Below are 22,999 nucleotides of genomic sequence, written 5' to 3' on the forward strand. Positions count from 1 at the left end.
TCTACAGCAGCGGCATCATAGCATAGATCTCGATCATAGAATATCGATATAAGTTAGACGGGGCGTTGAGCTGACTCATATGATCATACTACCTATGCGTACGACATTGCAGAAAAGTTATTATTTATTGATATTTCCAAGTCGATTAGTCTCGGAACCATAATTAATTATGATCGTCCTAGTTACCAGCTGTTCACTCGAATTTTTAGATTTAACGAAGCGTAGAGATGTCCTCGTGCGTAGTACATATGTAAGCACGGGTAGCCTAATTTAGACTTCTCAAGCTCCTGGGTTTTTTAATTGGCTGTAAGCACAAAGAAAATTAATAATCCTTATTTAATTAAGATCCTTCGTCGACAAAATCTTCATATATGCATTCAGAAGGTATACGAGTAATCACGGTCTCCATCGATCTTTGGGATTCGAACCAAGCACTTAATCGCTAGGTAGTCTTGGTTCGCTGGCAGAACCCACCCTTCAGGGGGAGAAAACATTGTGAAGCCAATCTGGCTGAATCTCGACTCCTGTGGCCGAGGAATAGTGGGCTAGTTTCAATCCAATTCGCAATCGCGGAGCACCAATCTTCCGGCCACGACTTCCTTCGCAATAAATTACTATGGCTAAAGGGGAAAACCAAGTCTCTTTAACCCCTCTCCATCTCAAACCGACTTCTACAATAGCAGCAATCTCTGGAATTCCCATAAGCGTAGCCCATTCTAGGGTATCTCGTGGATCTTCCATGTCCATCATGAAGTGATTGTTTTCTGTCGATGTTAGTAAGTTGTGCGCTGGTTTTGTTATCACTACCTGCCCCCCTGGTTCATCTTCAACTGTGCACTGCTGTTTTCGGAGGCCGAGGACTTCTTGGATGACATCAAAGGAGCTTTCGGTTGGCGCTGTAATTAATAGCATCCGTAAAGCGGGTGGCTCAGCCGTTCCACCAAACCAAGACTGCTCATATACTTGCTCCAATTCTTCTTGTAGCTCCTTCTGACTTGATATTCTGTTCACAAGGTTCAGAAACATAAGCTGACGGCATGGTGATTTATCGATGCTAACTGCGTAGCGTTCAAAGAAACGTACTCGAGGTATTGGCCGCCTAGGGCCATCGATGGGCCGGAACTCTTTATATGTCTCGAGGGCTGGAAAATGTTTGGCGTAAAATGAGGCACCAACGGTCCCAGTTATACCTAGTTGTACAGTGGCAATCAAGAGGTCGACTGCGCCTTTAGTTTTTGAGTTTTCAAGTAGGCCGCCGGTAGGTGGCAGTTCTGCGATCAAAAGGGAAGGTTCATCCCAACCACCGGACCCAGTATTTCCAGACCGGCCTGCGGGGGCTCGAGAATGAAGAACACCTTGGTTAATTTTTGATATCAAAGCTTGGCCAATAACGACCGCATTCCACTTCTCCTTGGGGGCGTATATTTTTGGTATTCGCCATAGCGATGGGGTTGGAGCGACTACGGTTGTCACCTCATCCGGCCTAGGTTCAGTAACCCGGCTCCGGCCTACAGCCTTGGATACCATCTGCATCCACTCCACTATATCTGAATGCTTCAACTTCTCCGGCACATCTCGTAACACAAGAAGTATCTGCGAGGCAAAAGTCCCATCATGTCTTTTCCGCCACGTTACGAAGATATTATCGAGTACCTTGTCGCCCACATACTGCCCTTTGTAGTAGTTGACGGCCATTTCATGTATTCCTGACACCTCCCGTGTTCGAAGTATTGCACCGAGGAGAAGCTCTCGGTACTCAAATATGCGTTTATGACTCTCAGCCCCTGGCCCCGTATTCTGTACCCTCTCGGGTACATGAGTAGCTAATAGACTGTCTATAATGCTGAGTTTCATATAACGTGAGTTTTGGTCCAACTTATGGTCGTCGAAAGTTTTTTTCAAAAATGCCTCCGTATTACTGTCGACGTTCTCAATAGATATAAAATCGATTGTAGGTATATTTCCTTTCTCCATCTGTAATTGACCTTCGCATAACTCTGACATCATCAGATATAGAAGTTTAGAAAGAGCAAGATTCTCATATACCTCACCCGACCGATCCTTGATATCAGGTAGCCTCTTGATAACAATATGGTGGAGGCTAGGGCTGACATAAAATTCACCCGCATCAAAAGAGTTGGCTGTACCTTTGTATTGAATCCAAAGGGAGAAGTGGTAGTATTGGGGTTCCGGATCTTGATTCGAGGTCTTTGCAATGGCGTCGAGATAGGGTAGAGGCGAGCTTCGCTCCCTGTCCTCCACTTGCTCGAACCTCCGAACTATCAAACTAGTTTCCGTATGAATGTTGCTCAAGCGAGGTTTGCCGTTCGGTTTATCGAGGGGTGGAATAAAGTCGAAGACGAAGCCGATCCTATTCGCCTTATTTCCAGGTAGGTCCTGCGGTAGTACGGCAGGACTTGGAGGTACAGAATTCCGGATGCTTTCTTCTATGCTCGGGTCCCTCGATGGAATTTCAGCACGATCGGCAATAGCTTCTAGGACTCTAAGCTCTAGTTGGGGGCTCGGTGACTCTGATTCTATCTCGTTTAATTCAAACTCGTCAGGCGGGGTCTCAGTATTTAGGGGGGTGCCAGCAATGCTTATTTCGTCTTCGACAGCGTCCTGTGAGCGTTCTAAGCGGATGAGCATTGCGAATTTAGTAGCTGGTGGTCTATTGTCCCCTGACCCGAGCCCCTTTGACCTTTTAAACTCTGTTCCGTCCCCAATCTCGATGGAACGAAGCTCGAAACCAGGTGAAACTCCAGGATATCTCTGTTGTTGAAGTATCATCTTCAGTACGGCGCCGTATTCCACTGTCTGTGAAAATCTCCTTAACACATTATCATTAATACGCCTCTCGGGTGAAGGTTTCGCTGTTGATTTTTCCCGAAGCGTTCTCCTCCAGTGTCCGCGCCCCCATAAAATAAAAACGCTTTGTTTTGATATATCCACTTTTAATTCTGTGGCTAGCAGATGAATGAGAGCTTCTGTGTTAGGAGATAGTTGCAGGAACGTGATGTCTCTCAGATCTTGGGTGCCTTGAGTTTGAATCCAGGATAAGTATAGAAAATCTGCAACAATTTGCTGCTGCTCGGTTCCAATGCTATCTAACATGACTAAGTGGCTCTCACGACTAGATGTTGAAATTTGAATTTCGAAATTTTCGGGGTTTCCGAGACTTGTCACGAGGAGCCATTTACTCATTCTGTAAGTTGGCACTGGTAGCTCAGCTTTCCGTTTGGAACCTGCGCCTATTGCAGGACCTGGGACAATAAGCTCTAGAGTAGATGCTTCGAAAATCTCAATTGCTGGGTAGTTTCCGAATTCTGTTGTGTCATTCTCAAGGATCATAACTTGAGTCGATTCTGCCAATGATTCCGCTGTATCGTACTTAGAAGTATCCGGTCCCGACCTCAAGTTAACTGAAAGAATTGCTTCTCGATTTCCATCTAGTGTCGTATGGGTATTGAAGCGGATGAATTGTATCTGATACCTTGGCGGGAAAAAAGTACTCCATTTGTTAAGCATTCGTTCTATGGCGCCGATTTCGGGTATCCCTATCAATGCTGCCCAGATGTGAGCGGCAAAATTATCTCGACTGAGGCTCTCTGGTCTCTCCATTGAAAACCCCCCTAAAGAATTGATATTGCCACTCAATTGCGTTTTGATTTCTTCCAAGGCATGGATTACCTTCTCGCTTTTGATCCCGGGCATTGTAATATGCCTAGGCGGATGTTCTCTGTAATTAATCGTGTTCCTAAAATTAGCTTCTCTTACTGTGAAAAACCACATTGCTATTATAACAATATCGTATTCCTTCTCGAATATCTCCCCTATATCGCTGTTTATGTGCCACCATGTAATGATCATATGACTTTTATCGACGGTAACGTAAAACTCCCCCCAGCTCCCCCCAAGCTCTTTGGCCTTGGAATTTAATATAAAATACCAGTGTGATTTGTCCAATTGATCTCCTGTTTGTGCGAGGCCCTCCAAACCAAAGATCGACAGAAATATTTGGACTGTGTCGGGACAATAAAAGAAATTGGTTCTGTCAATTCTCGGTTTTAGATATCTTTCGACGACCGTTGCCATTGCATTCGATTCACCAAGATGTTTATCCGCACTATTCTCTGCCTCATCCATGAGCTTCCAGCCTAGCTCGTTGTAATCCGATAAATCACGTTTTGCGTGAAAGTGTGGCTTATAATTATCCAGTAATGCGGATCTTGGGCGAAGATCTCGTAATTTCCGAGGGTCCTCATCATCGATAACCGGACTAAGTATTGAATCCTTTGAAAGACACTCCTTCCGCGGTTCCCAAAGCGCTTTGAGGCTGTATGCTATCACCGGGGAGCTGTTTAAAAAAATCGAGATATTTCCCAATACTAACAAAAGGAACCCTATTTGGGTTTTTTTGCGTCCAGCCTTCATAATATCAGGAGTTTGATATTTGTAGGAACAGGCTGTATCGTAGTATTCCCCGAGGTACCGAAATTCTGATTTTATTCCAGCGTATACCGTTGAAACTATCTAACTCAATAGGTCTATCAAGCTGAAGATATATTGCTCTCCGCTTGAGTTTTAATTTACAAGATAGATAATCAATCTACATTCCCGGTATGAATTTTTAGCCTCGAGATCACTGTTGCATAGCAATTACTGCTGTTAACGTTGCCCGCGCGAAGCATAGACATGAACTTACATCGGGTCTAGAGATGGGGAATTTATACAAAGAATGAGGCAATATTAACTAATCTGATCAAAGAATCGCTGTTTATGGAGGCCGAAGCTTGGACAGCCGGCAGTATATGTTTCCCAAAACTAATCTTTGTGCACGGATTCTCGGTGTCTGGATGTGCGACCGGAAAGAGCAACTGACTCTATTATGGGACTCTTCACAGTTTTCGCCAAAGCTGTACAGGATGGAAATCTCGAAATGCCTACCGTTTAGACTAATTAGTTACCATATGTAGCCAACGTTAATATTATCTGTTGGTGGTGGACCTAAAGCTAGCTAATGTCTTATGGCAGGCACACACTGCGTTATGGCCCAGGGACTTCCCAAATACAATCCTTGCGCCACTGTATTGGGCTATCGAAGTACTACCTAGTGGCCTCATATTAATGTGTAGCTAGGTAGATGTTAATTTGAACATGTCATGATTAGCATAGAGCCGAATGCCGAAAACTCTCAGTCTCGTAACCAAACTTCCTTGATCCAACCTGTCTCGTTCCTAGACGTATGTACGTCAGGGTATCAATTTGTTTGGATCCAACCCTATATCCTAGATACACAACAACAATTGTTTAAACCAACAAATTCATGAGCACAGGCCTAGCCAGGTCCCCTAAACCGAGCTGAGTCGCATGAAAGAAGGGACCAATTGGGTGCTATAATTTTAGGCTAGCAGCGTTGCACGTTGTTGTTCCCATTAATTACTAAACTCGCAGAGCCACACACAACAGATCATCTGTTTCCTTAACCGGCCTTATTATAATTACCGTGGTCTAGCCTTTCCACACCACTTCATACACAAAAAGTCAAAAAACCAGACCTTGTCAGAATCTCCGAGAGGGTATAGTGATCAGAGCAGTATAACCAAAACAGCAGCAACTAGGGTGTAGTCTGGGGAAAACAATTTGGAGAAAACAGTCTCGATAATGGTAGATTCGAGTCTTGTTAGTAACTGTAATATAGTAAAGGGAGGTCAAGCTAGGCTGCTAAATCTTGAGAAAAGTAGGAACCAAGTAGTATGGTTGTGGTACAGATGCTGGGCCGGCAGACGAAAATGAATGGTATAATGACATATGTCATGTCAAGAATGGACTATATAAACCCCATGGCCCAGTAGATTCAGGATTTGAGGGGCAAAGTATACAATATAGATACCATACGGCCTCCTGCCACCCTTTGCTGAACCAGCTAGATCATCAGAAATCTAGATTTATATTACGATCTGCTCATAACAATAGACCACAAGAGAGCATTGTACTAGAGGGGCCTTACAGTTGTATGTCTTAAATTAGCTCAGGCACGTATTCAATTTATTCGGCATTTATTCGGCTTTAATTTGATCGTAGGATGTACTTAAGTGCGGACGTTAATCATATGGTGGCACCGAGTTGAACCAATCCTTATAAGTTTAATTAATGATATTTATATACGATCTCAGGGATCATCTGGTGAATGGCATAATATAATAAGAACTAACGGGATCCCCGGGCCCGCAGGAGAAAATCATCCACCCAATGGTCGAATGAGGACTTTGAACGTATAGAGCACCACCCCCTCCCCCTTTGTGATGTCTGGGAACAACACCATGCCCAGATATAACTTTTATGGTAAATTTTAGCGCTCCAGCAGACAATTAAATCTAGATAAAAGTTCAACTACAACGTAGAGCGGGTATGCAAAAATCAAGTTAGCATGCCAGCTTTGGAAAAAGTATTCGATGTGGAATAGTCTATATTTCATGACCAACTCTTACTATCGTTCAATTTCGAAATTGGCTTTTTGTGTACAACAAAAATTCTGTGTTAACATAATACTAACATGTCCTTGCTCCAGACCGAATCAGAGAATCATGCGAAAGCTACCATATGCGAAGGTGGGTTCCCGGGTCTGGTTTACGAGACAAATATCATCAAAAAGAAGGAATTTAAACTATCCCGAGAGCCAAAAGCAAAGATTCTTGAAAGAGGGAGCGCCGAGTCGAACATATTAACTTAAATCAAAATCAACCAGAACTTAAGTTTATATATATATATATACATATGTATATGATGGGTATCAAGCATTGCGATCGGTATCAAATAAATACAGGGTATCTTTCTATGTACTAGTAGAACTGTCCGCTTGCAGTTCTGGCCATTCGTGAACTCTTATAGCCCGCCTCCTAAATCTGGCACTGTAGACTAAATTATTCACTGGTCCCCTCCATATTCCACCATTCACATAGTAGTGAGCAAATGAAGCATGCCTTGCCACATTTCTTCACCGGAAGGTTTAATTTGGTTGGCTGGCAATACGAAACCACTGCCACCAAATCCACCTGAAGGCCGCAACTCAATGCACCAACTGATTTCTGCCCCTCCAACATCTTGCATCCAGTCAGTGCTGCCACCAACAGCCTTATACAAACTTGGGCATGTAGCGCCTGGCTTGAATCTAGTCTTAGCAGAGCTTGCACCAGCAATGGCCGATGCAACACCATTTGCCAATGACATTTGCCTCTCATAGTTGGCAACTTGGCGGTTACAGTCGTAGCCATATGGAAGAAGAATCAATTGACTGAAACTGTGCCAGTCAATGTAGAGCTTGATACCCTTGTTGGCGGCGAGAGCTTCAGCGTGCTTTGTAAGGGCGGTATTTTCAGGGGTGTTTCCAGGCGAAAGTCCACGGAAGGTCTCGTCGCATGGGTTGGTGGATGAGCCACCAGGGGTATCCCATTTGAAAGACCAATTTCTGTTAATATCTGTTCCAGCACAGCTATTGGATGGGTGCTTCTGTCGGCTCTTGCGCCACAGACGGTTAGTCGTTTGTGTATAAACAAATCCTAAGCCAAGAAATGTTAGAGCTTGTAAATAAAGGTATAGGTTAATCTTTTATCAGAAGAAAGGGGTTGGTTACCATCTGGGTTCACGACTGGTAGGATGTAAAAATCATAGTTGTCAAGAATGCTATGCACTTGGGTATCATTTGAATTGTATCCATTGATGAGACCGTATGTAAGATATTCAACGACCTACGCTTGCTAGTTAGCGCTCCATTGCTGGACTGTTGTTATTTGCCTCAAGTTGCCACAAAATATGGTACTGACCATAGCGGAAATCCATTCTCGAGCATGAACAGTTCCGTGCCACAGTACAGCAGGTTTGGAATCCTTTCCGCCTTTACCCCAAAGATGAATCCCATTGATGGGCTTATCTTCAAATGATCTTCCAACTTCAATCAACTCAGAGTTCTCCGTAAATCCGGACTGGATATCAACCAGCCATTGCTGGTGCTCTGCAAAGGTGTGGTAGGCGTTGAACCAGGAAGGATCCGGGAAAGCAGCAGGGGCCAATTCATTCAAAGCTTAAAAAATAGTACTATAGTCAGCTCTGACCGTAAAGATGGTCGGTTTATTGAATATAAAGTAAAGTATACTCACAAGAAAAAATTCTCCTACCCGCAGAAGCAGGGGAAAATCCTCCTTCTGCAATAATGGAAGCTCCCAAGTCCTCATCCAAAACCTCGTATTCCAGGTTCATCTTTTCAAATCTGCGAAGATCTTCTGGTGCAATGGCAATCTCAATACGTTCCTGCGTATCGAAGTTGTATTGCACGGCATTGAGAGTCTTTAGACGTTTCTCAATGACCTGACCTCGGCCGTGAGTAGCAATACGAACAACTCGATAGCCATCGTAGGTGATGACCTTATCTGGAATAACGACCGCCGAGGCTAGCGGCGCGATAAGTGAAAAAAGAGCAAGAACCTTCATGTTTTCTTAGTGATTGATATCCTGATATCCCTCTACTGTAATGATGAAGATCAACGGGAATGCCACCAGTCTTATACAAAATTATGGCCACCAGGCTCCACATCCTACTCGAAACCTTTGACTATCTATACGTAAGCTCATCATTTTTTCTCTTGGGCTCGTGATAGTAATCCATTGGTATAAAACTCCGACCCTAATCAGCACCTGACACTCTAGGCAACTGTCCCGTCGATTCCATTGCCAATGTTATCTCTATAATCTCTAACTATAGAGGTCAGCGGAGATCACACCGAAAGAGTAGGTGGTAACGTATCGGATGATTTAAAATAGTAAGATATGGAGACTATAATACTCCAGAGCCACTGTACCCGCAGAATCGACGTCAGAACTCTCGCTATCAATCGTGCACCATGGTTATAGCGATAATCAAGGCTGTCTGTTCCATGTTTATCTCGAACCAACCATGTTCACGGTTCCGTCCCGCGTCTTGTATACAAACGTAAGATAGAGTTTCGCCCAGCGGCAACATGGTATTGTAACCGTAGTACGATCCCTTGCTTCGGGTTTCTGCCTAGGCGATGTCTTCATAACCTTCCGGAATTATATCAAGCGCTACACGACATAATAGCTGAGTCAAGCGAGCTCACGGTTAAATACTCTCTTCATGATTGTATGGTTATTTAAGCGGTCCGGCGGTCCTTGTTTACGAGACTTGGCGGTTTCTTGGTTTTGGCGTGATTTGGAAGGTGCAGGTTTTTAGGACCTTAGGCTGCCTAAGCGGGGCAGCTCGAACGACGTAAATATCAACATGAAGATCAGGACCGCGGTTTTCGTAAATCAAGGTTCCGTATAGCAGGCAGTTAATGTCTTATTCTAGGCCTCCAAAATTTTGTTCATGTGATTGAGTAACCAGTTCAAGATAATATTTTGCTGGGGAAAAGGTGTTGTCGTGTGTCATTTTTGAAGACCATAGCTTGATTGTGTCTACCTCTAACTATAGCTAGGCCCAGACCTTCTAGCAAAAAAAGGGCCTAACAACAATGCATGATGATCCAATGCTAAAATCAGGCGAGCTAGTCCTTCGAATAGTATCTATTACTCTACAACGCCAGCGGCGACCGTCAAGCCATCCGCCCTAAGAACTATTTTGCTTCCCTTCTCCAGTGGCAAGGGCGCCCCAGTAACAGCAATATTGACGACAGCTAGGCTTCCTGGCCCAATATGCCTCGGCTTCTTCTTCGTTACAGAGCCATTGCCTTTATCGAGTGTCGCAACTAGTTTGGTTATCCTACCAGATGCGTTCAGTCTCCCACGGTGAATATCTATCATCATCGGGGTAAGGCCTTCGAATGCAAGAATCTTCGCCTCAAATTCCTTAAGGGGTACTAAAGGATTATCGGCCTGGCAAATCACATCACCAATCCTACCGTTGTTAGTTTCTTAATGCGATAACACGAGATATGCGTACTCACTTAAGATGCTCCATCTCTATGTTGGCGAGATGTAATTGTACGTTATTTCCAGCGACTGCCCACTCGGCTGTCTGGTTATCGACTTCGATTCCCTTCACAATTGCCTTCTCATCTCCAGGGATCGCTACGATTGTGTCTCCAACTTGAACATTGCCAACTTCAATCCTACCAGAAATAGTGACCGGGTTGATGACTCCGCCCCGGTAAACATCTGCGATAGTCATTCTTAACGGCTTTTCGATTGCTTTGATTACCGGTTTAGCAGTTTCTAGTTCTTCTACCAGCGTCGGCCCTGAATACCAGGATATCAGACCATCTGCCGGCTTCCGAACGATATTGTCACCAGTCAAGCCACTACAGGGAACAAAGCTGACATTCTTAGGTTGAAATCCCGCTGTGGTGAGGAACTGGGACATTTGCTGCTTGATTTCGTCGAATCTGTCTTGGTCCCAGTGCATCTATACAGGTTAGCATGTAAAACTATGGACGGGATTTAGAAACATACCAAGTCCAATTTATTAACCGCCACTATGATCCGCTGCACACCCATGCTTCGAACTAAGAGAGCATGTTCTTTGGTTTGACCTCTAACGTTAAATCCCGCTTCGAACTCCCCTGGAGAGGAATCAATCACTAAAACGGCAAAGTCGGCTTGCGCGGCACCGGCGATCATATTCGGGATAAAGTCACGGTGCCCAGGGGCATCAAGGATAGTAAATCTTCCTCTTTCTGTTTCAAATGCATTGACAGCGATGTCGATGGTAACACCCCTAGCAAATTGTCAGTTTAGAAAACGATACTAACTCAAATAATAGTCCCAACCTTGCTCTCTCTTCACCCGTCTGATCTAACACCCATGCAAGAGCAAACGAGCTTTTTCCTATTTTCTCCGCTTCTTGTTTGTATTTCTGGATGGTTCTTTCGTCGACAACGCCGGAATCATATAGTAATCGCCCCATTAATGTACTCTTTCCGGCATCAACATGGCCTACAACTTGTTAGATTAAGACAACGCCAAAGAAAAGTTTGTCAACTGACCAATAACAACCAAGTTCGCGTTTTCTTTTCTTTTTGATTTAGACTTCTCATATTCCGCGACAACGTCGATTTTATTTCGAGGTATCTTGGGGAGAGTGGGTTTCTCGGCGGTATCTCCAACCTTGAGGGCTTCAACACCTTTTTGTATCGAAGCCGTAGTGTTGCTCCCAGCCTTTTCCCCTTTAGAAGATTTAGAAATTCCTAGATATGATATGATATAACATTAGTTTTTTTTTGTTTTCCCTACCAGTAAAGGGATTCTAACCTTTGCTTTGTGATTGCGCGGCAATAACAACATCATCTGGGCTCGGTACATCGAACGCTTGCTTTGCCTTGATAGCAGCCTTCTGTGTGGGAGCTATTGAGAAATAAATCAACTGGGCATCAGTAAACTCTTCTTTACACTCAAAAGGTCCGCCGATTCGCTCCCCGAACATCGATTTGGCAAAACCAGACGGAGAAGCTTTGAGCAAAGCGTCAGGCTCGGGACCAGGGATTGATGGCTCATTTTGAACCGGTTCATTCTTTGGAGGGTCTGGGATCGCCTTCTCAACCAACTGTTCTAGCTTAGAGATATTTGGGATTATTGAAATCGTGGACACCGGTGTATCACGTGTTATCGGTGGTGGATCAGGTTTCTTCTTGGATAATCTATCCAAAAGTGATACGGCGGTTCCCGAGGTTGTAGGGCTCGCAGAATCCGCTGCCTTTTCCGCTTTCGCCTTGTTACGGGCCTTCGCTAAAGCTGCAAGTTTTGAAACCTTCCCGGACTGCATGCCACCTAGTAAACCGCTCGTCCTAAATCCAACAAGGGGTGGAGGCGGTAAGAGTCGACCCTGTCGAGCGAGCGGAACACCCCCGAATGGAGTATCATCCCAGAACCCAGGCCGAATATTTTTCGATAAAGGCAAGGATAGAGTCATGAAATATTCCCTGACTATTTTCAGAATCAAAAGACGCTCAGAAGGTGTGCTAAACCATGGTTCGAAGCTACTCACATAGGATCCCTGGTCCGTCAAAGCTCTTGCTACGATGCTGCGCAAGGGTAGATGGGGTGTGACAAACCTTTTGGCTCTGGGACTACTGGCTTCTTCTGCTTCTTCTTTTCAGTCGCTCCAACCTGATCTATCATCATTTAGCCTCATCCTCCATCATCTGTTCACCGACACCCATACTTAATAGGTAGGTTATCGACCTCTCCACATCAAAATAGTAATACCATAATGTCTCTTCGATTTTTTCGTCAGTAAGGGACGGTACATCGCTCCCAATGACTTCTCTAACGCGTTTAAGGCCGTCGGCCATCCTCGCTATAGAAATATCGGGTTAGGTTGGTGGTGTCTCAGCGCGGGGTATAATGGCGGGGTACCTTTATCGGCAGGCGACATTCCTACGGAGCAGCATCGCTTTATCAGTTACGACTGGATCATATATTCGATAACAAGCCATTCAAAATCTCGTACCCTCGTCTTCTTCTCCATAATAGTCATCCTCTCCGTCAAAGTCGTCCAGCTCGTCGGCCAGGTTCATCGTCCGAACAATCTTGTGTCGCGACATCGTGGAGCCTGCAATCGGGTAGCGGACTCTGTCAACCGAAGGAAGAGTGTTTTAAAAAGCAGCACGCAAGCTGGCGGTTTAGCGTTTAGGATATTAGGGTCTTTATCGAAAGGGGTAGCGGTAGTTGATGTTTGGAGTTGGAGGCTATGGTTTGGAGGTTCTTGACCTTCAACGCCGCTTGTAGTCATCTCCATTCAAGTCTTGGCATTTCTAACAACACAACTTCACGACCAAACTCCAACAAAACTTCGGCAAATTCAACAATCACGCGATCACGATCGAACGATATATACCAGCTCTAAGAGCAGGTATGGAGTTATCACCCTAGCACGTGCTCAGAAGCAAGTCATGCAGACAAAATTTTATTTGAGTTTGTTAAAATACTATCTTGCTTTCATTATCTAAATCACTACAGATTTTAAGCTCATATGGTACATAGCCGGACGGATACCACATGTGCTATAACTAGTATTGCAGACCATGACGTCTACGATGCACGCCTAACCATATGGATTCACATTTGATATCATTCTAGACATTCTCGAAAGTAATTATACTTCGCTATAGCTTGAACAGAACCGTAAAGTAATACATGGGACGAGATTTCAACCCGGTTGATTAGTCATCTTTATGAGAAGGCGAGTGGCCACCCTTCGTATCTACAAAAGACCTTAGAGTACCCTATTTCCCAAATTCCCATCATATGCATGAGGAATGTGCCACTAAGAGAAAGCACGCACACCAAAGTTCGAGATGTGCCATCTTTGCACATATACATTGTTGTTTGTGGAATGTGAATTTGTCGCTTAACTAGATCCCCGGGCCCCCGTACATGTACAGGCCCAGTATTGATTGAAGACTATAACACCAAAGCCCCTGCATAAAGCTTCAAAGTTGTCGCAGAATCCAATGCATACACACATGCACCGTGGAATACTTTTTAATTTATATAATATATATAGCTTATGAATAGCCCCTCCGATAATACTAGCCTCGAATCCCGATAATACGCGTAAAACCGTGATATATATTACGCGTAGACATCAATTGTCCCAGCTTGTCCGCTGGGCGAAATTTCGAAACCAAGGTTTTCAATCTATTATCTTTCGGGCGACAGACTTCTCCCTTTTCTCGTGATGCATATGATTACTTAAGTTCACAGTCAACTTCTCGTAATGTAGGAGTTCCCGAATTCCTTAATATCTTTGTCAAGATTTATAAGCTGCTCCCGGTTACAGTTCCAAACTTTTTGGCGTCCCGACGCGGACCATCGGCCGAGATCTTCCCCGCCCCGATTAAAGTATAAATTCAGAACGGCAACATGCAAAGGTTCGGTATCGACATCACAATAATTAGAAAACTCGCATTTCCAAATCTTTGATACAGCCCAATTTTAATACCTTAGAATCTCTGCTGAAACAAATCTTACTCCGTCCTCGCCACTCTTGGAGTTAACGTCATATACGTTATACGGAACTGAGAGCTAGCAATCGAACAAGCACTGGTACCAGCTGGCTCGTATCACCGAAACCTTCCAACACAAGATTCCCCATCGCAACACAGAAAATGTCACAAACGGGAAGCACTGGAGCCGACAAAGATCATGCCATTTACAAGATGGCAGATAAAGACGGCCAGTTCCGCCGTAAACCATCCTCCTTTCGCTCATTTATCTCTGCGGATCCAAACTCGGAATTTCCTGCTGAGAAAGATCGATATGTGAGCAAGTCCATGGATCCAATACAATAAAGACCTTGATAGCCCTCTAATACTTGTATCTAGGTCCTATATCTTAATTGGGGGTGCCCCTGGGCGCACAGGGCCAATATTGTCAGATCTTTGAAAGGTCTTGAAGATATTATCCAGCTCGTTGTCATGGACTTTACTCTTACTCCAGAGGGCTGGTAGGTGGAAACCTGCACACTCGTGCTGAACGTGAAAAAGATTATAAGAACTAATTCAAAAAAACCGCCCAGGGTCTTCAATGGCAACGATGGCACAATGGAAAAGGATCCTCTATATGGCTTCACTAAACTCTCAGCGCTCTATTTCAAGGCAAAACCAGACTATGAAGGCCGGTACACAGTGCCACTCATATGGGATAAAAAAACAGAGACTATTGTCAACAATGAAAGTTCGGAAATCATTCGTATGTTATTTACTGCGTTTGACGAATTTCTTCCGGAAAGCGAGCGCGAAGTCAACAAGCCGGGCGGTGGCTACTACCCGGAAAATCTTCGCAAAGAAATCGACGAAATGAATGAATGGGTCTACGACAAGATAAACAACGGGGTCTATAAAACCGGGTTTGCCTCCACCCAAGAAGCATATCTCAGCAATGTAGTACCCTTGTTTGAAAGCTTAGATCGTGTCGAGAAACATCTCAGCGACCGTGGAACCAAGTATCTATTTGGAGATCACATCACAGAGGCAGATATTCGGTAAGTATTCCCTATAATTACGTTCTATATTATCTTAGAGAAAGGAAACTGACGCACATTCTCCTTAAGTCTTTTCACGACTCTGATCCGGTTCGACGTTGCATACTACACCCTTTTCAAATGCAACTACAAAATGATTCGCTCTGATTATCCTGAACTCCACAAGTGGCTTCGATCATTGTACTGGGAAGAAAATAGTGAAACAAAAGGGGTATTTAAGAAGACTACTCATTTCGAAACAGTAAGTCCTAGGCCTCTGCATGCAAATAAAATCTACCCCAATAGTTGGCAACAACTAACGTGCCGGGAAAATACAGTACAAAGAAGGATACGCACGCGCATTAAAGAGCCCCATCGTCCCATATGGGCCGGCTGTTGATATAATGCCCCTTTAAATCTGGATTAACATAATAACGAGACCAGGTTAAGGTTTCCTTGGATAGGAATAGTTTTCTTTCGCAGGGCCAGATGATCTTGCCCTTCCATTTCTACTTAGGAGGTAATATACTAGTTGATAATAAATCCTTGGAGCAGCCAACAGCCGGGCTTCTTTAGATCCCATTCGGTGCAATAGTACCCATATTACCATATCATACGATAATTAAAATTACCACGATTAAGTGCCCATGGATATGTCTACATTGGCAAGAAAATCAATCATTGACCCTAAATCTCATATGCATGCACAGATATGAATCGATAGACACAATAAATCCATATTATGACCTGTCAGAGCAAGCTAATATTAATAAGATTGCGACAAGCAAGTAATTCGTAATTCGATTTCGTCTTTCAATATTATAATCTTGAACGTGGCCCTCAGAATCATTATAACTAAGTCGCAAATAAATATTAATATTTTGTTTTCCGTGCTTTAATTTAGTCAATCCTTCTTAAGCTATGCACACAGGACGCTGGCTCGATCCTATAGATTTCAGGACAAAATGCGGCGAATTATCTTGCCAACACTTCCCAAAACCACAAAAATCTGGAAGTTATCATCTTTCCAGGTAATATAAATCTCTTCAATGACGCTAGTAGCCAATAAAAGGAAGCCATGATACAACCGGATCATTTCTTGTATCGCAAACACCTCGGGGATACCTAGTACGACGCCCAAAATCCCAACAAGCCTGCCAGCCTGTCCCAATCGAGTTGTAAGCGATTTTTTAGATGGAAGGAGGGCTCGCGTCGAAAGACGAATGTTTAAATCTATGTTAACTGTTATCCCATAGTAATTCAAAGTCTCTTGTATAACATTTTTTGATCGCGTGCTGAGCTTCAAAATAGAGATATAACGGAGAGGGTCTTTCTGAATAGCAGCATCTAGATCTGCATCTCGACTGATTATATACTTGCTAGCCAACGACCAGCTCAGAAAGAGGATGTGAGGTAGCTCTGGTATCTCTCCAGCACCGTTTTCTTCGGGTAGTCGGGTCACAGCCAAGTGGCCAATAGGCGTTGACCGAAGAATTTCGTAAGGGTAGCTAGCCATAGCCCGCTTGTTTGTACTCCCAACTTTCGCTGTCACTTCATCATACTGGCTGTGAGAGTCGCTAGCCACGGAAACAAATCTCTGGGGAAGTTCGGCTATTCGAGTGTACGAACGTACTAAAATCTGAGATTCCGTTGGATTCAGCCGTTTTCTGGGTTGCCCATTCGACTGGAAATCAATCTTGTTTGATCTTTGAAGCTCTTGAAGGATAGATGCGTTATATGCCTTCATTCTGTCATCAGCGATAGCGTTTGCCACATCCCGAATTGACCTCATGCCTTTAGAGTACAAGGCCTCTATTTCTTCTCTACCTTCGGCTGTGACTTCGATGCCGTCCCCGGCATATCCCCCCTCCATTGTAATGATGGCATTGACAGCGGACTTTGAATTAACTCTCAATACCCCCCCCATATTGTTAAAACCTTGGCTTGTCGCCCTACACCCTTGTTGTTCATACGTTATTGACCCAATGCCAACTCTGTCTATGGAGTCGGCCAACTGAATGAGTATCGAAAATCTCCCTTCATCATCCGAATCAGACCCTCGTTTCTGGTATCCTATTTTAATATTTTGGATAATTGGTCGGCCAAGTTGCCACCACATTATTCTGTGCGCCAAAAGACTCTTTACGGCGGAGTACTCAAATGTCAGGGGCAGTAGCTCTTTTATAACTTTTGCATCGATCTTTTCATCCAGCCATACTTCATCTTGATCTAGTGAACTCATATGGGCTTCCTCCCAAAGCTTTTTAGAAGGCCAGATAGTTAAGACACCGCCATCTGTAGGATTAACCTTCTTCATCCCAAATATCTCCCGTACCACCTCCATAGTTTTCGGGGCAAGTCGCAAAAAGGTAATATATGACAAACAGGAATTTGATCCAATGCCTGTATCCCACATTTGATACAAAACATCTCGAGTGTTTTGCGAACTAATATTGGGTAGCTCTGAATCTATGACGAGATGCTGCTCGGGTCCAGATACATATGCTTCTACTTTTCCGATAAGAAAACGCTCCTCAGAGAATAACTCAAATGTCAATCCTTTGAATGAAGGATTGTCGAATATCTTAGCTCCCTTTTTTCCAGACGCTGGATTTTCATCATTTTGGGTGATTTCAATGTGCTCTGGACGGACTACCCAAGAAGACGATTCCCGAAATATCACTTCCCCTGGGTAAGTTCTCAAAGTCGTCGATGAATCCTTAAGGACAGCCAAAACAGGGAACATGATATCAGTAGCTTCAGAGCTGTCGGGGTTTGGTTGTGCAGCCGCAGGCCCAATCGACACCGAGACCTTTGCTTGAAGCTCCGTACTTGAGGCCACCTCTTCTAAGCCGAAATGGATGGCATGAATTTCGAATCCTTTAAGTTGGTATGCCCACCCGGTGAGCATTTCTTGCACTGCGCCAATTTCGGGTGTCCCAAGAAGAGCGGTCCAAACGACAAAATCGATATCGTCAGCGGCTTCGGGTGCATATATCTCAAACAGGTCGTCGAAAACCAAATTTCTCCTTCTTAGAATCTCCGCAAAGATTCTAATCGTATCAGGATTTTGAATTTTAATTATAGTGACCCAAAAAAGCTGGTAGTTTGGGTCTTCTAAGTTCTTGTTTCCATCGGCGACCATAGCCTTGGATCTCATCACCGTCCACGATAAAAATAAAAGTTTATGATATTCATCTTCAAATTCATCATATCCTTTAGTCCTACTCATCCATCCACCTTTTGGACCTTTCCAATTGACGATGACATGATTTTCAAGTACCGAGGCCCGTATGACAGCGCTCGCACCCACATCCGACAGATCACGCGAAGCATACTTAAACTCTTGATACGAAGGCCCCATAGCTTCTTCGGGACCCTCCACGGCAAGAAGCCCATAAAAGCGCCGGATGGAGCTTGGGCAAGATGAATAACTCGCAGTCGAGGCTACGGTGTAGCGTGACTGGACCTCAACTTGCGGATTCGGGTTATCACTACCGTCTGATTCCTGGCGCTCTTGGTATTGTTGAAATCGTATAACACCCCGTCTACATGACGCATCAAATTGAGCTAAAGAAGTTTGATAATGATCAAGCTCATCGGGGTTGCTCAAATCGTCGTCATCCCGTTTCTGAAGCGAGGAAAGGGTGGGATCCGGCTCGATTGCAATAGGGTTGCACCCAGCAGCGGAACCGATATCGTTCCTACATGACCCTGGCGCTGGCACGATATTGATACTTAAACCGGTACTTAGAGCTCGGAAGCTCAGCAAAGTCAATATTCCATAGGTGTTTAGAGACCTGCACCACTTCATCTTTACATTCCCGATCGAAAGGTTCAAAGCTGGTTAATTATTTTTGTGTTGCAAGATCCAGTATTTGCCAGTGATATCGCTCGATGGGGCTTTAAGGCCGCGCCGGTCTCGTATTATAACCTTAAAAAACTTCAGATCTCCTTCCCGCTATGTTAATAGTACACCCTTAGTCAATTAGTTTAAAAATATGTTAAATTAGTTCTGACTTACAATCAAAAGCGTCTGCTGTCCATGAGCTGGACGTTAACTCCACTAATATAATGTGAAGTAAATTCTTGTCGATTTCAATTATGATTAACCAAGCTCAGGACTTATCAAACGTCGACACGTTGAGATATTGGAAGCCTATATATATATGATATCGCCTAAGCTCGTGGGAATAGATTCTATACTTCTTGAGTGGATATTAAATAAAGTTCTAAAAGGAGGTACGTAACTATATATAACCCAGGCTGGGGCGATATTTACCTGAATTAATTTCGATAGAAGCGGCAGCGCAAACCAGTTGGCGTAGATTCGATCAACCGATCGCGAGGCAGCAGCTTAGCACAGCTGCATAGATAACGCCGTCAGTAAGCATCATTGTTGTTTCCCAAGCTTTTGCACGCCTTCGTGAGTGCCAGCTGCGCCTCTCTGTGCCTGGCTTCCAGGCTGCTCTAATATAACAATTACCTTACAGTGCCGTCGAAAACTATATACATATGTATATATAAATATAATTTCTGACAGTTGCACTACACATTCTCACGAGGCACGGTGGTTTTACATTAGAGTTTACGTATACGTAAGTATATATTCCAACAGAGATGTGTGAGAGATCCTCGATCGCGCAGTTTCATGAACCCAAACAGAGCCCCTCAATTTGTCCAAAAATTGAGAGAGAATAACAACAACGGCTTGGACTAGGCTAGCTACATATGTACTGCCAACATCTCACATCGAGACCACAGTTCTATTCACTAGGCCTCATGACTTCAGCCAATAGTACAAAACCCGATTTGGTAAATGGCCTCATACCCACGCACTCAAAATGCCAACCCAACATTGAACACCAGTTAACATGCTCCCGCGTTGTCCGTTGTATTTTATGCCCCCTTGTAAGTTTAACCGAGCCACTCATCGGCTCCACCTCCCAAACCCATAGCTTCCCCAGACTAGAATATTGAACCTCAAAACCTACACCCAAACAGAGCTCCAAACCCTCAACTACATGACGACCCGCAAGTTAGCGCGTCTACGACCGCCCCAAAGGAATAATGCATCCATGAACTTAAAAACCTCCATTCGCCCCACCATGCCCGTCTAATCAGACCCAACCTAGATCCCCATTCCATCTCGGCCCGGGTACAACTACCCTTTCCAAGTCTCTAACAAGTACAAGGCGCGCAGCTGCGCAGTTTCCAACAATATGACAGGAGGTACGTTATTTCACATCCCCATCTTTTTTTTAAAAAAATGTCCCTCCCAAAAAACCTTCTATACCCATGAAACCCTAGCTAAAATTTTTTATTCTTAAAATAAAATGATAGCCGAAGTCCGAATATGCGTCTGTGGCGACGAAGCCACCGGCAAATCTAGCCTTATCATGTCATTATGGAAAGACGAAGCTATACCGACGTTCTCCGGCACCGTTCTTCCTATGGTTACGATGTCGCTTGGCATAGATGCACCGATATCGACGACTATAGTTGATACATCTCGTATGCATTACCCTTTTTTTAAAAAATTATGGGGGTATGGGGTTGTTTGGTTGCGGTTGTTAAAATAGAACAAACGCGTTAGCTTTGCCGCAAGATCGGAATACTCTGAAAAGAGAAATTAGAAAAGCAAATGTGATATTACTGGTTTATTCGGATCATTATGTAAGTTTTCTTTGCTTTAGTGTTTCTTTGATAAAGTCATTCGACTAATATATTGGATTCTTGATAGAGCTGTGAACGAATAACTCTATTTTGGCTTCCGTTCCTGAGAAGCTTGGGAGTTAATGTACGTAATATCTTCTCTCAAAACACTTCAAGACATCGATCTAACTAGACTGTTATTTCCAAAAATTTTAGTTACCAGTGGTCTTATGCGCCAACAAGAGTGACCTGCGGCCCGACGTTGATGTAGCGCAGGTAGTTGAAGAAGAAATGATGCCCATAATGCAAGAGTTCAAAGAAATAGATTCTTGTATAAGAGCAAGTGCAAAAGAACATAGGAATGTCGACGAGGTAACATCACTATTTTGCTTGATTTTATGGAAAGGGTTTGGCTAACGTAGTTACTAGGTATTCTATCTATGTCAAAGGGCTGTCACACATCCCATAGCCCCTCTTTATGATTCTAAAGAACAGGTTAGATATCCACGGAGTAGATTACATTAATATCATGCATTCTAATCGCCAAGATTGTAGAATCTAAAACCGGCGGCAGTCGAAGCCCTCCGTCGTATATTCTGTAAGACTCCCTCAGAATAATATCCCTTTGAAAATGAAACCAGACTAACAACCCACCAGTCCTCTGCGACAAAGACCAAGACGGCGTCCTAAACGACCTCGAAATCGCCAAATTCCAAAAACGTTGCTTCAACAAATCCCTCTCAGAACCCGAACTCGAAGAAATAAAACACACTCTCCACAAAATCTCCACAGACTGCGTAACCCCATCGGGTATCACCGAAAAGGGCTTCATCCTCCTAAACCGTCTTTACGCCGAAAAGGGTAGACACGAAACAACATGGGCAATCCTCCGCACCTTTCATTACACAGATAGTCTTTCCTTAAAAGAAACTTTCCTCCACCCAAAATTCGACGTCCCCCCTTTCTCCTCCGCAGAACTCTCCCCCGCCGGCTACCGTTTCTTCGTCGACCTCTTCCTCCTCTTCGACAAAGACAACGACGGCGGTCTAAACCAAACAGAACTCTCCTCCCTCTTCCGCCCAACCCCCGGCCTCCCCCCACCATGGCAAACCACAAACTTCCCATCATCAACAGTCTGCACCGAAGGCGGCCACATAACCCTCCAAGGCTGGCTAGCACAATGGAGCATGACAACCTTCGAAGATCCCAAAACAACATTAGCATACCTAGCCTACCTCGGTTTCGAATCCACAACCTCCTCATCCTCCTCACCGACAACCACAGCAGCCCTCAAAATCACAAAACCGAGAAAACGTAGAAGAAGAATGCATAAAGTCGAACGCTCGGTCGTACACGCATACGTAATCGGCTCCCCATCATCAGGGAAATCCTCACTACTAGACGCCCTTTTAAACCGTCCGTTCAACCCAACTTACCATCCAACGATAAAACCCTTAACAGCAGTAAACTCCGTCGAACTCCCCATGGGGAAACAAGTCTACCTAATCCTCTCCGAACTAGGAGAACTAGAACCCGCCATTCTTGAAAACCATCAGAAGCTAAACAACTGCGATGTAATAGTCTACACCTACGACTCCTCAGATCCAGATAGTTTTGATTACATAATCTCTCTCCGAAAAAACCACCCACAACTAGACGACCTACCTTGCGTGTACGTCGCTCTAAAAGCAGATTTGGATAAAACCACCCAGAGGTGTCCAATACAACCAGATCAGTATACAGAAGAAATGGGAATGCCCCCGCCAATACATGTTTCAGTACGATGGAGTAGTGTGGCAGAGTTATTCGTACAAATTGCCGAGGCGGCGTTGAGTCCGCTAGGGAATTTCCCAAGGACCGAACCTGAACCAGTGGATAGGAGTAGTTTGTATTTGGCTGCCGGTGTGACAGTTTGTACGGCTTGTGCGTTTTTGTATATCTGGAGGAAAGCGAGTCCGGCGACCTTTGGGGTCGGATTGTTGAAGCCGCCGGTTTGGATGGGTGCATGGGGTAGTGGATCTTGAAAACATATAGTCGAATTGGGAGATTGCAGACTCGGTGTATATAGTCATCATGCCCATATTGTAAAATATCATTTCTAAAAGACATCATACCGTAGCTTATCATATATATACCACGTTAAGAATAGCAATTCTCAAGAAACTATGCTTTTGAGTACTAAAATCTCGAACTTCATTGAGCTTTTGATCTTTGAATATGACATATAAAACAAACATATAAGAAAAAAATCCCATCTATGCAAGGTCATTACAAAAAGCGAAAGGAAGAGAGAGGGGGGGATGCCGAGGTTGCGGGAACGAAAAAAAACCACAACCTCAACATATGTATGTATGTTTAAACCCGGAAGAG

The 22,999-nt window shown here is 44.1% G+C and overlaps 7 protein-coding genes across 7 annotated transcripts; 3 read left to right on the plus strand and 4 right to left on the minus strand.

Moving 5' to 3' along the window:
* Positions 1–477: 477 nt before the first annotated feature.
* Positions 478–4,434, minus strand: AOL_s00210g233 (uncharacterized protein; the record flags this gene model as incomplete). Its single annotated transcript, XM_011129035.1, has 1 exon — positions 478–4,434. The coding sequence occupies one exon, from the start codon at positions 4,432–4,434 to the stop codon at positions 478–480; it is 3,957 nt and encodes a 1,318-aa protein (XP_011127337.1).
* Positions 4,435–6,954: 2,520 nt separating this feature from the next.
* AOL_s00210g234 (uncharacterized protein) lies at positions 6,955–8,487 on the minus strand (the record flags this gene model as incomplete). Its single annotated transcript, XM_011129036.1, has 4 exons — positions 6,955–7,559; positions 7,634–7,748; positions 7,824–8,080; positions 8,175–8,487. The coding sequence occupies 4 exons, from the start codon at positions 8,485–8,487 to the stop codon at positions 6,955–6,957; spliced, it is 1,290 nt and encodes a 429-aa protein (XP_011127338.1).
* A 1,095-nt stretch (positions 8,488–9,582) lies between these two features.
* AOL_s00210g235 (uncharacterized protein) lies at positions 9,583–12,554 on the minus strand (the record flags this gene model as incomplete). The annotated part of the gene is made up of 10 exons (XM_011129037.1): positions 9,583–9,910; positions 9,960–10,417; positions 10,465–10,729; positions 10,782–10,947; positions 10,998–11,198; positions 11,263–11,355; positions 12,063–12,122; positions 12,173–12,307; positions 12,367–12,387; positions 12,461–12,554. The coding sequence occupies 10 exons, from the start codon at positions 12,552–12,554 to the stop codon at positions 9,583–9,585; spliced, it is 1,821 nt and encodes a 606-aa protein (XP_011127339.1).
* A 1,566-nt stretch (positions 12,555–14,120) lies between these two features.
* AOL_s00210g236 (uncharacterized protein) lies at positions 14,121–14,462 on the plus strand (the record flags this gene model as incomplete). Its single annotated transcript, XM_011129038.1, has 2 exons — positions 14,121–14,273; positions 14,337–14,462. The coding sequence occupies 2 exons, from the start codon at positions 14,121–14,123 to the stop codon at positions 14,460–14,462; spliced, it is 279 nt and encodes a 92-aa protein (XP_011127340.1).
* Positions 14,463–14,555: 93 nt separating this feature from the next.
* AOL_s00210g237 (uncharacterized protein) lies at positions 14,556–14,999 on the plus strand (the record flags this gene model as incomplete). Its single annotated transcript, XM_011129039.1, has 1 exon — positions 14,556–14,999. One exon carries the CDS (start codon positions 14,556–14,558, stop codon positions 14,997–14,999), a length of 444 nt encoding a protein of 147 aa, XP_011127341.1.
* A 930-nt stretch (positions 15,000–15,929) lies between these two features.
* AOL_s00210g238 (uncharacterized protein) lies at positions 15,930–18,788 on the minus strand (the record flags this gene model as incomplete). The annotated part of the gene is made up of 1 exon (XM_011129040.1): positions 15,930–18,788. One exon carries the CDS (start codon positions 18,786–18,788, stop codon positions 15,930–15,932), a length of 2,859 nt encoding a protein of 952 aa, XP_011127342.1.
* Positions 18,789–20,310: 1,522 nt separating this feature from the next.
* AOL_s00210g239 (uncharacterized protein) lies at positions 20,311–22,653 on the plus strand (the record flags this gene model as incomplete). Its single annotated transcript, XM_011129041.1, has 7 exons — positions 20,311–20,488; positions 20,571–20,650; positions 20,718–20,774; positions 20,846–21,001; positions 21,059–21,124; positions 21,185–21,227; positions 21,287–22,653. The coding sequence occupies 7 exons, from the start codon at positions 20,311–20,313 to the stop codon at positions 22,651–22,653; spliced, it is 1,947 nt and encodes a 648-aa protein (XP_011127343.1).
* Positions 22,654–22,999: the final 346 nt, after the last annotated feature.

The sequence above is a fragment of the Orbilia oligospora genome (assembly GCF_000225545.1).
Source record: "Orbilia oligospora ATCC 24927 unplaced genomic scaffold scaffold00210, whole genome shotgun sequence".
Classification (NCBI taxonomy): Eukaryota; Fungi; Ascomycota; class Orbiliomycetes; order Orbiliales; family Orbiliaceae; genus Orbilia; species Orbilia oligospora.